This window comes from Carassius carassius, chromosome 5 (assembly GCF_963082965.1).
Source record: "Carassius carassius chromosome 5, fCarCar2.1, whole genome shotgun sequence".
Lineage (NCBI taxonomy): Eukaryota > Metazoa > Chordata > Actinopteri > Cypriniformes > Cyprinidae > Carassius > Carassius carassius.
Genome location: NC_081759.1, coordinates 41884064 through 41900786, shown reverse-complemented (window position 1 = coordinate 41900786; position 16723 = coordinate 41884064). Strand labels below are relative to the sequence as shown.

Below are 16723 nucleotides of genomic sequence, written 5' to 3'. Positions count from 1 at the left end.
ACATCAAACTTCTGTATTGGTTGGGACTGAATATGCTGTTTCTGAATATGATGTTTTTGATTTGTTAGACGATGGTGAAATGCGGCACAATGAAGATGAAAAGTCCGCTTGTCATAGACAACATTATTTATATCTGCTGTAAGAATAGAGATGAAGCGCCCATCAGAGATTATTTGATTCAGATCGAATGCAAACTCAATTAAATGTCACGTCAACAAAATGACCATCTCAATGGAACAGCAATGTTTCTCATAGAATCCTTTATAACCTTTTGATTTCTATAGTTTATTTGTTCAGTTTTGTGGATATAGTTGTCAGTTTGGTAGTATTTGTAAATCGTGTAGCTACAGTTCAGAAGTTCCAGCTGTTAAAAACAACGTCCGAGTGTTTCTGTACAATATAAAGATGTAAACGTGTGGCTGCAAAAGGCCTTGAACAAAGGACATAAATAGCTTTACAGGCAATAAAAGGTATCGTCCGTCAATATGTTTTCGTTTTTCTTTACTCCTCGTGTCTTTCACTGGACGCTCCACAGTAGAAAGAGAAAGTTCTCCGGTTCTCCGGCGCTAGAGATGATCGTAAGCGGCGGCGGAGGGCGGCGGCGCGCGGGAGGAACTGTAGTAATACGGAGAACCTGCAGGGGGCGAGAGAGTCCGTGAGTAGACGTTTGTTATGTGTCCCTGCAGCACAGAAGAAGTCATCAGTAGCACAGGTTTATTTGTAGAAATAGACAAAAATACATTGAATGGGTCAAAATTATCACTTTTTTCTTGCATGCAAAAAATCAACAGGATATTAAGTAAAGATCATGTTCCATGACGATATTCAGTACATTTCTTAGAATAAATATACCCAAAAATGTTTGATTAGTAATATGCATTGTTAAGATCTTAATTTGGACAACTTTAAAGGCAATTTTCTAAATATATAGCTTTTTTGCAGCCTCAGACTCCAGATTATCAAATCGTATCTCTGACAAATATTGTCCTCTTAAAAAACAGATTATTTATTCAGCTTCATGTAAATCCATTTTTTCACAAAACTAAACCTTATGACCAATTTTAATGCTCCAGGATCATATATTATTTTGTATTGTAGCTTCAGTTAGCCTGCACTTCCAATTCTAATTAAATCAGAAGCTGGAGGGCTGATGACGTCTTGTGTCTTTGGGATTATTTCCTTTCACAGAAATGCTCAATAGCCTGAAGACAGTTACTAGCAGAAGGTAAACCCACCTCAGAAGACATGTGACTGAAACTTTATGCAATAGTTGAAGGGCAAGGTGCTCCTATTTGTGTTTATGTATGTGTTTTTTTTCCTCACATGCAAAAAGTGAAAACCCTCCACTGGACAGCCATAACCACGTGTGGATGCCCATGTTAGCCAAACAGAGAGAAGTGAAAGTGCTCAGAGAGACACTGCTAGACGTACCTAATATGCTGGAGTTGGTGAATCTCCAGGCGTCGCTGTAAGACGTGTAGGGCGCGTGGCTGTAGGACTGGCCCGTGTATTCTGGACCTGCAGATGAACACGCATCCGTTAGAAACACATAAACAAGGCAACGGCAACAACAAGCACACCGTTGACCTCCTGACGGCAGACTCAGACTCTGTCGTCCTGCGTGAGGTGGCTCAAGCTCGAGATCATCGTTCACTCGCGGTGAGAGGTTCTTGTAAAGCATTAATCCGGCAGGCCAGGACGGGCCGGGCAGGTGGACTCACTGCTGCATACAGTCTGACTGCTTTAGCGCCCCTCCATCCCTCATTTCCTCCTTTTGCCTTTCATGCTCTTGCCGCCTCCCTCTGACATTCTTTTTTTAACATTCCAATATCTAATTGGTAATTATGGGAGCCGGATTCAGTGAGTAATTGTGTATGAACGCTTCCTCTCAGCAAGCCCACCAGAAAAATAATAAATCACACCCTCTCATTTCGTGCTTGGCAGGACAGACTTCATATGATAAAAGAAAAGTGCTTTGGAGTCTGAGCAGGGGTGCGTTCTCCGAAACTACCTTAACGCTACGTCGTTCTTAAGTTGTACCTTAAGAAGTACCTTATCGTTAATACGTGGTTTCCGAAACCTTCTTAGTTAAGTATACCTTCTGCAAGTCATACGTTCGTAAGGTTGGTCTGGAGCGATATCCAATCCAAGATGGCGCCGCACATGGCTGCTTCAGTGCTTGGCTCTCCAGTGTTTGTACTGTTTTTGTTCGTTTTTCCTGTTTTTTGTTTAACAAACACGATCAGTTTCACCAGGGATGAACTGCTGAACATTCGGCAGAACACACCACATGATATTTTTCCGGATTTCTATTATACAGACGTTTTACTGAACATTGTTATCGGAGGAGCAGCGGCGCTGATCAAGCGCTTCAGGACGCGCAGACGGGGAAAGCGAGCGGGAGCGCTCGTCAGACTCAGGAAGCGCGGATTTCGAACGCCGTTGCCTAGCATCCATCTCGCAAATCTCCGCTCTCTACCCAACAAAACGGACGAACTCCTTCTGCTCTCTCGGACAAATAAGGATTTCTCTCACTCTGCTGCTCTGTGTTTCACGGAAACCTGGCTGAATGACGCCATACCGGACAGCGCACTCCATCTGCCGGGCTTTCAGCTGTTTAGAGCGGATCGCGACGCAGAATCAACGGGGAAATTGCGCGGCGGCGGGACATGCTTTTACATCAATGAACGGTGGTGTACAGATGTAACTGTGTTAAAGAAGATGTGCTGTCCTGATCTAGAAACGCAGTTTATCAACTGCAAGCCGTTCTATTCGCCGCGGGAGATTCACTCGCTCATTCTGGTTAGTGTTTACATTCCACCTCAAGCGCATGTGAGCTCAGCTTTACAGCAACTCGCTGATCAGATCACAGACACAGAACAACAACACCCGGACTCTGTTTTAATCATTCTTGGGGACTTTAATAAAGCCAATCTCTCCCATGAATTGCCAAAATACAGACAGCATGTTACCTGTCCCACCAGAGACAGTAATATACTGGATCACTGTTACACCACAATAAAGGATGCATATCACTCTGTTCCACGAGTAGCTTTGGGACGTTCTGATCACTGTCTGGTTCATCTTATACCGACATACAGGCAGAAACTTAAATCTGCTAAACCTGTAGTCAAAACTGTGAAGAGATGGACCAGCGAAACAGAGCAGGATTTACAATCTTGTTTTGACATCACAGACTGGAGCGTTTTTGAAGCTGCTACCACCGATCTGGACGAACTCACAGAGACTGTAACATCCTATATTAGTTTCTGTGAGGATATATGCATTCCTACCAGGACTTATTTAACATTCAACAATGATAAGCCATGGTTTACAGTAAAACTCAGACACCTTCGTCAGGCCAAAGAGGATGCCTACAGAAATGGGGACAGGGTCTTGTACAATCAGGCCAGGAACACACTGAACAAAGAGATTAGAGCGGCTAAAAAGACCTATGCTAAAAAGTTGGAAGACCAGTTTACTTCCAACGACTCTACTTCAGTTTGGAGAGGACTGAGAGCCATCACAAGCTACAAGACACCATCCCCTTGCACTGAGGCTAATCAACGACTTGCTAACGACCTGAATGAGTTTTATTGTAGATTTGAAACCCCCAACACCCACTCTGACCATCTCCCTACACAACCATTAACACCTCCTGCAATCCCCCTCTCCATACCTCCTGCTCTTCAAATCTGTGAAGATGATGTGCGCCAGGTCTTCAAGAAAAACAAAAGAAGAAAAGCACCAGGCCCAGATAGCGTTACACCAGCCTGTCTGAAAATCTGTGCTGACCAGCTGGCCCCCATCTTTTCACAGATCTTTAACAGATCTCTGGAGTTGTGTGAAGTGCCTTCCTGCTTCAAACGCTCAACCATAATCCCCATTCCAAAGAAACCCAAGATAACAGGACTTAACGACTACAGACCTGTGGCTCTAACGTCTGTCGTCATGAAGTCGTTTGAAAAACTGGTTCTGGCTTATCTGAAGGACATCACTGGACCCTTACTGGACCCCCTGCAGTTTGCGTACCGAGCAAACAGGTCCGTGGATGATGCAATCAACATGGCATTGCACTTCATCCTGCAACATCTGGACAAACTGGGGACTTATGTGAGGATCCTGTTTGTGGACTTTAGTTCGGCTTTCAACACCATCATCCCAACAACCCTCCAAACCAAACTGACCCAGCTCTCTGTTCCTAGCTCTATCTGTCAGTGGATCACCAGCTTTCTGACAGATAGGCAACAGTTAGTGAGACTGGGGAAATTCATGTCAAACAGCTGCTCCACCAACACTGGTGCCCCTCAGGGATGTGTTCTCTCCCCTCTGCTCTTCTCCCTGTACACCAACGACTGCACCTCTAAAGACCCCTCTGTCAAGCTCCTGAAGTTTGCAGACGACACTACAGTCATCGGCCTCATCCAGGACGGTGACGAGTCTGCTTACAGACAGGAGGTTGAGCAGCTGGCTGTCTGGTGCAGTCTCAACAACCTGGAGCTGAACACGCTCAAAACAGTGGAGATGACTGTGGACTTTAGGAGAAACCCCCCTGCACTTTCCCCACTCACCATCATGAACAGCACTGTGGCTGCAGTGGAGTCATTCAGATTCCTGGGAACCACCATCTCTCAGGACCTGAAGTGGGACAATCACATTGACTCCATTGTGAAAAAAGCCCAACAAAGGTTGTACTTCCTTCGCCAGCTGAGGAAGTTTAACCTGCCACAGGAGCTGCTGAAACAGTTCTACTCAGCCGTCATTGAGTCAGTCCTGTGTACTTCAATTACTGTCTGGTTTGGTTCAGCTACAAAATCAGATATCAGAAGACTACAGAGAACTGTTCGGACTGCTGAAAGGATTATTGGTGCTCCCCTGCCCACCCTCCAAGAACTGTACACATCCAGAGTGAGGAAAAGGACTCAGAAAATCACTCTGGATCCCTCACATCCAAGTCACCCCATCTTTGAACTTTTGCCATCTGGCCGGCGCCTCAGAGCCGCAAATACAAGAACAGCAAGGCACAAGAATAGTTTCTTCCCCCAGGCAATCTACCTCATGAACAGTTAAATGTTTCCCACTTAAACGTATGCTTATGCAAAAATGTGCAATATCCTTATTTATTTGTTACCCCTCCATCCTAGAACATTCCTGCATCTCACTCAATCCTATTCCATTATCATTTATAGCACAATTGTTTATACACTTATTTATTTGCCAATTTGTTAATCTCCTGTAAAGTGTTTTTTTTTTTTTTTTGTCTGTGTGTTGTTGTCTCTGTTTACTGGAAGCTTATGTCACTAAAACAAATTCCTTGTATGCGCAAGCATACTTGGCAATAAAGCTCTTTCTGATTCTGATTCTGATTCTGATTCTCTTAGCTATACCTTATCGCTGCTGACGGTTCATACCGCTAGTGGCCACCACTACGCAAAAAGATTTTTTACATCGCAGTTTAATTACACATAGAAAATTTTATATGAACATTTAATATAAAATCTGATTTAGTATTAAAATTACATTTTTACTTTACTTTAAAATTATACACATAAAATACTTAAGTTGTTATAGCCTACACCCAGTGTATGGAAGTGTTTTCATTAATAAAGTTTCCATACACTAATGGTTGTTAGCTTTTTTAATTACTATCCTAAGGCACATCAGCTGGCGAACCATTTGACAGAAAAGGCTTAGGAGTCTATATAAAGAAAGATGAGTTTACACAAACTTTATAGCTATGGCAGCGAGACAGCGAGTACTTGTTTTAAATCAAAGACGGCGGCGTCCGCGGAGCCAGTTAGAGTTTGTCAACTACTTTATAAGAGAAACAGCACGGAGCTCGACGGAGCTACCCCCTCAGCCCCGAAATTCAGCTGCTGGCGGCTCTTCGTTTTTATGCCGTGGTGGAGTTTTCTGGAGGTTGTTGGGGATGGATATGGGCTGAGTAAGACCTCAGTGTGGCTGGGCGATCTCTTTTTGCAGACTTTTTTCCCCCACATAGTGAATGTCGGTATGTCTCTCATGCTTGCGCTTTTATTGAGGAAATCATCCAATTACACAAATGAGCGATTTGCGCCAATAATGTGATACGGCTGGTGGATAATCAGCATACGTTGTGGAGAACATTAACACACTTATGGCCGTGAGGGTTTGGGATTGTACACTTGCTAAATTATAAACACATACTCGTATTTATTTCTGCATGTACTTATTTCAATAAGCCCCGATAAATGCAGTTTGTACTATTTCTAAAATGCTTCTTTATAAAGAATATTGTTTTCTCAATACTTTACCTATACCACTGTGAAGGAAAGAGCGCACAATCGATCATCGAGGCGTCGATATCAACCTATTCAGCACCTCCACCATGGACAGCAACTGCTAAGGTCGAACTTAAGAAGGTTTACCTTAAGCAACATCCAAAGGTATAGTTCGGAGAACACACGTAGCAAAGGTATACCTGTAGTTAAGGTGTACCTTTTGAGTATTCGTAGCGCGCTAAGAGACAACGTTATCGGAGAACGCACCCCAGCTCCCTCGAGCTCTGCTGCATCTCCTCCTGCCCTTTGCTCATTAATGGATATGCTCTCTGTATACGCTTTCCATATAGAGTGTGCATTCATTCACAGGGCTAGTCTTTCTCTCTGTCTCTGTGGGGCCGATGCTCATGATCCGTCTTTTGTTGCCCTGGCAGTTGGGTGAGAAATCTCCCAGACCTGCTCTACCACAGTTAACCGGCTACTAATTAACCCACCCGTCCCTCTGTTAATCTCTAACCAGCCTCCCGGCACTCTCACGGGCTCTGTGCGCTCCTCACATTTGACTGTTTTCAGAGAAACTGTGTTAATGCGAATGCTGAATCACATCACAAGACATTTGTCATCAGAGCCAGATTCACAGTGTACAGTGGCGAATAAAAGTCTAATCTCGAGTAGCGATGCAATGCAGAAAGGAAGACATATGATTATTTTAATAACTAGGAATCGCTATCAGTGCCTTTATTGCTGTGGATTTGTTGTGCAGTTGCTAGGCAGTTCTGGTTGGTTGCTAGGAGGTCACTGCCCATGCCTCCATTAGACTGTAGGCCTGTGTTTTTGTGCATGAAATTCACTTCACAGACATACAGTATTGGAAATATAAATATTATAAATATTGGAAATTGGAAAAGTTGCTGCTTAAGTCTTTATAATAGCAATTTGCATATACTCCAGAATGTTATGAAGAGTGATCAGATGAATTGCATAGTCCTTCTTTGCCATGAAAATTAACTTGAATTTAACTCAGGTGAGAATGTTGACGAGCACAAGGCTGGAGATCATTATGTCAGGCTGATTGGGTTAGAATGGCAGACTTGACATGTTAAAAGGAGGGTGATGCTTGAAATCATTGTTCTGCCAACAGTAAAGCATCCTGACACCATTCATGTGTGGGGTTGCTTCTCATCCAAGGGAGTGGGCTCACTCACAATTCTGCCCAAAAACACAGCCATGAATAAAGAATGGAACCAAAACACCCTCCAACAGCAACTTCTTCCAACAATCCAACAACAGTTTGGTGAAGAACAATGCATTTTCCAGCACGATGGAGCACCGTGCCATAAGGCAAAAGTGATAACTAAGTGGCTCGGGGACCAGAATGTTGAAATTTTGGGTCCATGGCCTGGAAACTCCCCAGATCTTAATCCCATTGAGAACTTGTGGTCAATCCTCAAGAGGCGGGTGGACAAACAAAAACCCACTAATTCTGACAAACTCCAAGAAGTGATTATGAAAGAATGGGTTGCTATCAGTCAGGATTTGGCCCAGAAGTTGATTGAGAGCATGCCCAGTCGAATTGCAGAGGTCCTGAAAAAGAAGGGCCAACACTGCAAATACTGACTCTTTGCATAAATGTCATGTAATTGTCGATAAAAGCCTTTGAAACGTATGAAGTGCTTGTAATTATATTTCAGTACATCACAGAAACAACTGAAAACTCTCAAAACTTTTGGCCACGACTGTACATTGTAATTTGAATATTGTCTGAATTGAACACATCTGCTGTATTTCACCACAATTCACTGTGAATTTTGAACTCTAAGAATGAAATTGTTCAAGTTTGGTGGTTCAGACACATCCACCATATTAAAAATAAAGAGATTACAAGTGCAAAATTTTCTCTGGACAGCCAGTGTCACTTTAATTAACTCCTTCCCCTAATTAGATATTTAATTTAAGGATTATATCATTAGATGTCAATATAGTTTTTGAGCACAGGACCTCATGTTATGCCTCATCCAGACCAAAGACTTAGACCTGAGCCATAACCCATCCGCATCAGAACAGAAAATGTTGCTTGAATAATTGTGTTGTTTAGAAAAATAGTGACCCTAACAAACAGCACATGGGAATTCATAAAGCTGGCTCACCTGCTACCATCCCAGTGATGGTGGACGAGGAGAAGCCAGTCTGTGCGGCCGAGGGAATGTGTGGAGGATAACCGGGCAGCATTGAGCTTGCCACATCTCTGCCTAAAACCAATTCACCCATCCGTTAGTCTCACAGTACCAAACACAATAGACAGCTGGGCCACTGCGATGAGGGATGCATGAGCGAGACGTGAAGCTTTACCTGCGATGAGCGGCGGGCTGCCGAACTGCCCGTGCACTGGGGCATGATGGGAAAATGAGTTGAAGCCATGAGATAAATGAGTGGCATTGCTGCAGCTGTTAGAGATGGGTGCTGATGATGAGGTGAGCTCCAGGAAAGCCGCATTAGAGATGATGTTGGGGGAGGGGCTTGAGCAGTTCACCTCGGGTGACATTTCCTGTTTCAGACAGAGTGGGAGGGGCTGTAGAGCTTCTGGGGCGGAGCAACGGTTGACAGACAAGTGGAAAAGTTTATGCATGAATGTCAATTGCTGTGCAGCAGAATGGATTACAATAATCACACATACGCAAAAATGATGACAATAATGGTCAATATAACAATCAAATGAGTAATGAATTCAGGGAATACTGGACAGAGCGGCATGCTAAATGTCATTGGACACGGCACTCTGGAAGTGTCTTTTTGTGCCTCTCTTCTTGTAAATATCATTCTGATGAGAATAAATGAGGAACTAAAGGCTTATAATGGTTATTACCTGCAACCACTGTGTATCCCTGATGGGCCGCCAGGTTTCGACTGAGAGCTGAAGCACCTTTACCCTCGTCCAGACTGCCATTGATGAGTGAGAGAGGATAGAGCGCCTGCAGGAATGAGAGAGAGAGAGAGTCAGTAGCTGAAGTCTGCGCAGTGTCCGGGACAGATTTTCCTCCATTACCTGCTCTGTTTTCCCGGTCGTGGTCCGGCTGAATGTTTCAGAGCTGTAGTGGTGCTGCTCAAAGCCACAGTCCAGGCGCTGGGTTGCAATGTGTTCGGTCCTCAGCTGTTTCTGCGGCCTGCCACCGCTGCCCTGAGAGTCCAGGCTGTGCCGACAGCTCTCCTGATCGCCTGCCAAAACACAAGTCTCCTTTATTTCTATAGCGCTTCATACTATACTGATTGTGTCAAAGCAGCTTTACAACAGAAAAGTAGTGTTTCAATAATGCAAGAGGACAATGACAAAGCGTGATTCTGTCTGTGCAATCAGTGAACCATCCCCAACTAAGCAACAGAAGCAAATTATTTCTTTATTGACAACATCTGAACATTTCTGCAAAACCTGAAAAATGTGCCGCAGCAGATTCCATTCCGGTGACGGTCAGAGACTTTCTCACTTTCACAGACACACATCAGCTAACTCTGTTTCAGTACGTTTGTTTTTTCTAATTACAGCCATGAATTCTCCCTAAACCATCTGCTAATGCTACCTGGGATTTCATTTAATGTTTAAAATCAAAATTATACCTCATGGAAACAGCAGTAAGGAACACCGGAGCAGCATCAGTCAGTATGTCACAGTTCATTTGTTAAACTTTGATATGTTTAGCGTCGGCCGTCTGGAGCGGTGCATTAGAGTGAGACTCACTGTCATCGAGGCTCCTCTTGCCCTCGGCGCTGGTCTGTGGGATTCCCAGCAGGCCGCTGATGGAGTAGGTGGAGCCCAGAGAGTCCGACTGAGGAGATTCTGGAGGAGTCACGGTTGAACTGGGAACTGTCAATCAAACAGACAGTTTATTACTTTATTACTTCACTGAATTGAATCCGATATTATTGGGAAGTGTAAGTGGATGTTCATACTAAGTGTGTGTCCAGGACTGAGGCCTTTGCTGTCCAGAGGAAGGTTGAATGGCTGTTGAACTTTTGTGCGAATAATCCTTTAAGAGAAGTAAACAGTGGGTTAGCAGAGTTAATCAAGAAGTAAGGTAAAATGTGTACAAAGAAAATGAAGCATCAAATTTTTTGATTTTCCAGCACACTGGCGCTCTGTGTATGAGGTCAGGGGTCATTACCTGTTGATGGAGCTGACACTGGGCACGGTTTCGCCATCACAAACGCCCTCGGCCAGCAGCCGGTCTCGGATCTCCCACGCAAACATGGTGGGGTTCTGCCGCTTGTACTCCGCTATCTTATCCACCACTTTAGGAGTCGCCACTTTCGGCTTGGAGCCCCCGATGACTCCTGGTTTAATGCTTCCCGTCTCATAGTACCTGAAACAGAAATGACCATTAAAACAAAACTCACGTGAGTTTCACTGACTGCTTTCATTGATTCCTTCTGACACCCATCTGCTCACTTAGTCCTCATTCATTTCTGCTAGATTCGATCTGCATGTGTATGTCATGTGAAGTGCTGTCTATTGTCTTATAGATTGTATACTGTGCAACCCTCTACGCACACCTTGGCAATATAATCGCCATTGGCTAGTCAAATTTTTAGTTTACTCACTGGACTAAAATACTATTTTACACACACACACACACACACACAGACACACACAAACATGTATATATATATGATTCCAATCAGCTTATCTTTGTAAAATGGCACAGCTTCTTAAATCTTAGCTTCTTAATCAGTCAGTCAAGCATTATATTATGGTACTAAGCACTATATAATGATAGAACTTTAGTGATTAGAACTAAAACTTCAGTGTGGTAAGACTCTCTATCTCTCTCTCTCTGCATGTGTGAGAAACAGCGCGATCAGTAAAGTGACGGCGAGTCGTGGGTCTTCACACAGAGTTTACTGAGCGTCAAACAGAGGTGCGCTGTGTGTCCATTTAGATGAAGTGAAAAAGTACAGAGCATGCGTGCATGTGAGTGTGAGTGTGTGTGTGGGCGTGGGCGTGTGTGTGTGTGTGTGTGTGGCCGTGCATTCGTGCGTGTGTGTGTGTGTGTGTGTGTGTGTGTGTGTGTATGAGTGTGTGTGTGGCCGTGCGTGCCTGCATGTGTGTGTGTGTGTGTGTGTGTGTGTGTGTGTGTCTGTGTGTTGGAGTGTGTGTGTGTGTGTGTGTGTGTGTGTGTTGGAGTGTGTGTGTGTGTGTGTGTGTGTGTGTGTGTGTGTGTGTGTGTGTGTGTGTGTGTGTGTGTGTGAGTGTGTGTGAGTGTGTGTGTGTGTTGGAGTGTGTGTGTGTGTGTGTGTGTGTGTGTTCCAGCAGGGCCGCTCTGGACTCTCTACCTGCCCAGGATCTTGCTGACACAGCCGTGGCTGACCCTCAGCTGGCGAGAGATGTCGCAGGGTCTCACTCCCTGGTGTGCCATGTCCACAATCCTCTGTCGGATGACCTCTGGGAGCGGGCGTCCGTTCACAAACATGCCGCCTAGTTGATTAAGACCCCCATGACCTGGGGGAGAAAAGACATGAACACACATAAACATCACTCCAGCTGTGTGAGACAAACAAACACCTCTGTCAGCACAAGTGAGTTTAATGTGAAATCCAGGTTTCTTTTTGTAATCACCGAATCACATAAACACTCTTCTGAAAGTTGCATACATTCTAAACAGTGTAGAGAATCAAACCAGATTCAACAAGCTCAGCAGAAAAGGAGTCACATCAACTACTACGATGTCTTCAGCATTTCTTATGTTTTCTCAGTTTCTCTAAACCCAGCAAACACTGTTTCCATAACAGTTCACTAGTAGTGAAAGTGACGTGACATTCAGCCAAGTATGGTGACCCATACTCAGATTCGTGCCCTGCATTTAACCCATCCGAAGTGCACACACACACAGTGAACACACACACACACACACACACACACACACACACACACACACAGAGCAGTGTTCATCATTTATGCTGCGGCGCCCGGGGAGCAGTTGGGGGTTCGATGCCTTGCTCAAGGGCACCTAAGTCGTGGTATTGAAGGTGGAGAGAGAACTGTACATGCACTCCCCCCACCCACAATTCCTGCCGGCCCGGGACTCGAACTCACAACCTTTCGATTGCAAGTTCGACTCTCTAACCACTAGGCCACGACTTCCCACTACATATCTACAACTTCTGCTCTAGACCGCTCTGTGCCAGTTTTCTGGAAAAGCTTCCAGATCTGCGTCTCATGATCCTCATGATTTTACGACATTAAACTCTGCTAAAATGTAGAAGAAATTGTAATAATAACTTTAGCACTTACTATTTTAATTGTATTCTTAAACTACCTTTCCAATCTTTTTGTATTCTATCTATTTTCTTTTCATTTATTATACATATATATATAAGACCTCTAACACTAGCTTGCTCTATTCTTTTTCTATTCTGTCTGTTTTCTTTTTATTTATTATATTATTTAAAAGCCCTTGATACGAGTACAGTGTTAATCTAACTGAGACTTGTTATAGCACTTGTAAATCATTGCTCTTTCGTTGTTTTTGATTGCTTCCACTGTCCTCATTTGTAAGTCACTTTGGATAAAAGCGTCTGCTAAATTACTAAATGTAAAATGTAAATGTAATAATATAGGAACTGTCTGATAATACCTTCAGCTATTACCAGTGTTAGCCAGAAACGGGACAAATGAGTACAAATAACTCTACTAAGATCATTAAAACTATGAAACATGTAAAAGTTTACCAAAGGAAAAGAATGATGTTTAAATGAAACTCATCCTTTGCACTGAAATAATGGAGAGGGGCTTACGTGTAAAAATGTAAATACGATAAAGGAAACCATTGCTCAGTAACAAGTAATTAGTTTTTTAGTGTCTGGATAAGGGATTTGATGATAATATTTCAATGTCCCTTCTTCGTGTTTTCGCCCTGCGCCCTTTTGTGCCGAAATGTGTGGGCGCTGTGTTTCGTGCTGCTCCGCACCAGCGACTCTAACAAGAGCCTCGCTTTTAATTTAACCCATTCAGCCGCTTCTTCCCCTTTTGCTCTTTTGCAGCTTTCATTTCCACATCAAACGACGCTATTAACGGTGTTAGCGGAGTGTGTCAAACCCTCCAAGAGTCTGCAAGCGACAGGATATTAAAGCAGAGAAACCCCAGGAGAACACAGAGAGAGAGAGAGAGAGAGAGAGAGAGAGAGAGAGAGAGAGAGAGAGAGAGAGAGAGAGAGAGAGAGAGAGAGAGAGAGAGAGAGAGAGAGAGAGAGAGAGAGAGAGAGAGAGAGAGAGAGAGAGAGAGAGAGAGAGAGAGAGAGAGAGAGAGAGAGAGAGATCTAAATGGTGACCTTTATTCGATTTAATTAATTCTATTATTTTTCTTTTTCTTTAATAAACAACTAGTAAATGCCTATATACCGTTAATACCAATCAAAACCTAAGCTAACAGAAAACCTTCACAAATGAGGACCCATGACATTAACTCACTTCTGGGTACAAGTTTCCAAAATGTTTGTGTTGTGTATAATTCGTTGGCCGTATTTTATGTAAACACAACCATGCCAATTTAAAAATGTGGAAAAATAGGGTTACCACGCACAGATTCCAAACGCTTTACTAAATTATGTTCGTTTTACATTCACTTTCCCGCGGCAAAACCTTCTAGCCTAGTATTGTTGATTGATTAATTATTTATTCAAATTATTACTAGCCTTTTTAAAGAAACTGGTGCTGGATCACGGCCTGAACTACAAAAATCTACAGCGCATCGCTTATAAAATGATTTTAGCTAACATTTTAAGTAATTATTTACAGAGCTCTTCACTTGTTATAAGCTATTGTAAATGTTAGAATCTGTTTTGTTCAGCCAGTATAGACACTTGATCTTTTGCATACAGTACATTTCCGTACGCAATGAGGTAAAGAAAATGAGACAACACTCCAACAAATTTGGACTATAATAATCGTTTCAATTATCAACTGAAAAAAAAAAAAAAAAAATATATATATATATATATATATATATATATATATATATATGTGTGTGTATATATATATACATCAATTTTTATTTAGTAAACATGGAAATTGAAACGTGAAAACGAAGATCTTCTCAACAGAACTATACGCTAATGTACACAATAAAACAGCACGTGAAAGCAAACTTATAAAATGCACAATTAATAATATGATCATATTATTAATAATAAGAATATATCGGTGCCAATCACAAACTGACATGTCTCTACATCGCCGCTCGTAAAGGCTACAGGCTACAAAATTATGTGTGTATATTTATATATAGGCCTATATATATATATATTCTTTCTTACCAATTTACGACTATACGAGCGGCGATGGAGAAACATATCAGTTCACATATTCTCAGTCATATATATAATTGAGCATATCGATATCAAGCAACAGTGTCCAAATATGGATATCACTAAAATCCCGACAAAAATCCCTAGATTTGTGTTAAAATGCGGTTCCTGGAACAGGTTTCCTCTTCTGTTGCTATGCTCTTGTTGTTGAACTGAAACTGATGTAAACCATTGACCTCTAAAGGAAAAGTCAATATCTGTGCGAGCAAAGACTTCATGTCCAACTCAACTCAAGATTTCTGCCCCTTCCTCTGCACTCCAGCATTTCAGATTTCACCCAGTCGGATTTGTTATGAATGTGAGAGAGTCTCATTTTGTCATGGTATATATCAGCAAGTATTCCTCGCTTACACACACATGTTCCTTGATGACAGGAGAATAAATCTATTATAGGCCTATATAATAATAATATATTTATATATATATAATAATATATATATATTTCTCTTGCGATTAATAGGAAATTAGCAGTAGCTATTTGTAAAATAAACGAATAAAACTAAATGGAAGGTTTGTCTGATATTCGCTGAGAAGATTCTTGAATTGTAACTATGCTGAAGATAACGTTGCCTGTATGTGGTGAAATATTCTGCCTAAATTAATGCATGCCGTTATTGCGACATTTGCTATTCATTTCTTAGACATTTCTACAGATTCCGTTATAGATTTCAAAATGACTCGTTTATTGTTTTTACCTCGCCCAGTTGTGTTGGACATTTCTCAGAGAAGTCTTGGTCTCTTGATGTCCTGGTTATATGTCCAAGTATCCACTCTCACTTAATTTGCTGTGTGTTTTAGTCCATGAGGTCTTGCGTGAAAATATTCCTGCGTGGATAGTTTTATTCCCTGCAAAAGGACATTTATGGTGAACCTGACAATTACGGCTATTGTTATATTAATTATTTAATATTTCTTTACGACTATTTGCATCAGACAGCCTCGATTATTAAGCACTCTGTTTAGTCGATGAGTTATTACCGACAAGCTCCTTGTTTTAATGAATTACTCAGAGATCGTGTTACAGGCCTGTGCTCACACAGAAGTTGTTGGCTGAGAAACCTGCAGTTATCAATAAGTTATTAGCAGCCGACCCCATCGAATCCATGCGCAAAACTATATTCAGTGCATGTTAGGCATGTTTTACCTTTTGCAGAAGAAACGCTTGACAATATCCGACGGCTTTTATCCAACGCCACAGAGTCAGTTATGACGGCACATTTTCTGTTCGTCTGCTCGCTGGGATGGATTAGAGTTTCTCCGTTATAACGGAGCGGCAAGAGCGGCTGGCGGCCGGCGGAGGTTTTATTGCGACGCGCGTCGATCATTGGAAGCGGAGGGTTGAGGGGCGGGGCCTGCAGCGTGACGCGTGCATCTGGGTGTGGCCCAGACCGAAGGGCACGGATGGGTGATTCTGAGGGATCAAGCGCTTCCAGAAAACAACAAAACACCGAGTGATATACGTCAACGTTTACGGAAATATTTGTCGAGGATCGGGTTTGTTTTCGTTCACCCCCTCAGTGATTAGAAGCGACGCGCCTCCCGGGGCATCTTTCACACACTATTGGACTCATGATTCGCTGTAATCTGTTATTATGTCATGACAAATACCTGATCCTTCACTTGATGGATCCCAGCACTTTACAGTGGTTTACCTCAGCTCTCTCCTGACAGAGCTGGCGACAAATAATAATTACTGGACTCTATCAATTTATTATATTTGTTGTTGCTATTATGATTAGCCTATTAGGCCTATTATTATTCTTGTATATTAGTATTGTACATTATTATTATTGTATATTAGTATTGTACATTATTATTACTGATAGTAATTATAATGTTAAGGTAGTACTCTCTAATCGCTTAATTGCAGTTAAGTCTTTAGTTCTGCATGAAATTGGTCTTTTCGCTGGTTTATTGGGATGTTTTGACACTTGAGAGCGGCTGCTCGTGAATACACCAACTCTCAGCAGGGCAACTACATCTTCACACGGTTTATGTTGTTCTCACAACTTTAAAACCAGCAGAACAACCAGAATTACTCATTTATGACACCCCGTTGATTAGCCTTTGCCATATGGCGCGTGGCAGTGCAGAATAGTTTATTGGCACATT

General features: G+C 42.5%; 1 protein-coding gene across 6 annotated transcripts; it reads right to left on the bottom strand.

Moving 5' to 3' along the window:
- Positions 1 to 47: 47 nt before the first annotated feature.
- LOC132141639 (paired box protein Pax-8-like) lies at positions 48 to 15894 on the bottom strand. 6 transcript variants are annotated; one of them, XM_059551334.1, is made up of 12 exons: positions 15756 to 15868; positions 15307 to 15457; positions 11583 to 11748; positions 10415 to 10612; positions 10203 to 10279; positions 9991 to 10116; positions 9304 to 9473; positions 9124 to 9229; positions 8610 to 8840; positions 8408 to 8509; positions 1432 to 1518; positions 48 to 634 (listed from the first exon to the last, which is right to left on the bottom strand). In XM_059551334.1, exons 2-12 carry the CDS (start codon positions 15326 to 15328, stop codon positions 567 to 569), a joined length of 1353 nt encoding a protein of 450 aa, XP_059407317.1. In that variant the 5' UTR covers positions 15329 to 15457; positions 15756 to 15868; the 3' UTR covers positions 48 to 566. The 6 variants fall into 6 exon arrangements, with proteins under 6 accessions (XP_059407317.1, XP_059407318.1, XP_059407319.1 ...); XM_059551335.1 differs by having other exon boundaries at positions 8610 to 8837; XM_059551336.1 differs by having other exon boundaries at positions 11583 to 11724.
- Between the last annotated feature and the right edge of the window lie 829 nt (positions 15895 to 16723).

Excerpts from the sequence above, each read along its gene's own strand:
- LOC132141639 (XM_059551334.1), bottom strand. The coding sequence starts at position 15,328 with ATGTCCAACACAACTGGGCGAG. Across the intron at positions 11,749-15,306 it reads GTCCAACACAACTGGGCGAG|GTCATGGGGGTCTTAATCAA; the intron begins GTAAAAACAATA and ends TTTCTCCCCCAG. Across the intron at positions 1,519-8,407 it reads CATCACTGGGATGGTAGCAG|GTCCAGAATACACGGGCCAG; the intron begins GTGAGCCAGCTT and ends GTTCATCTGCAG.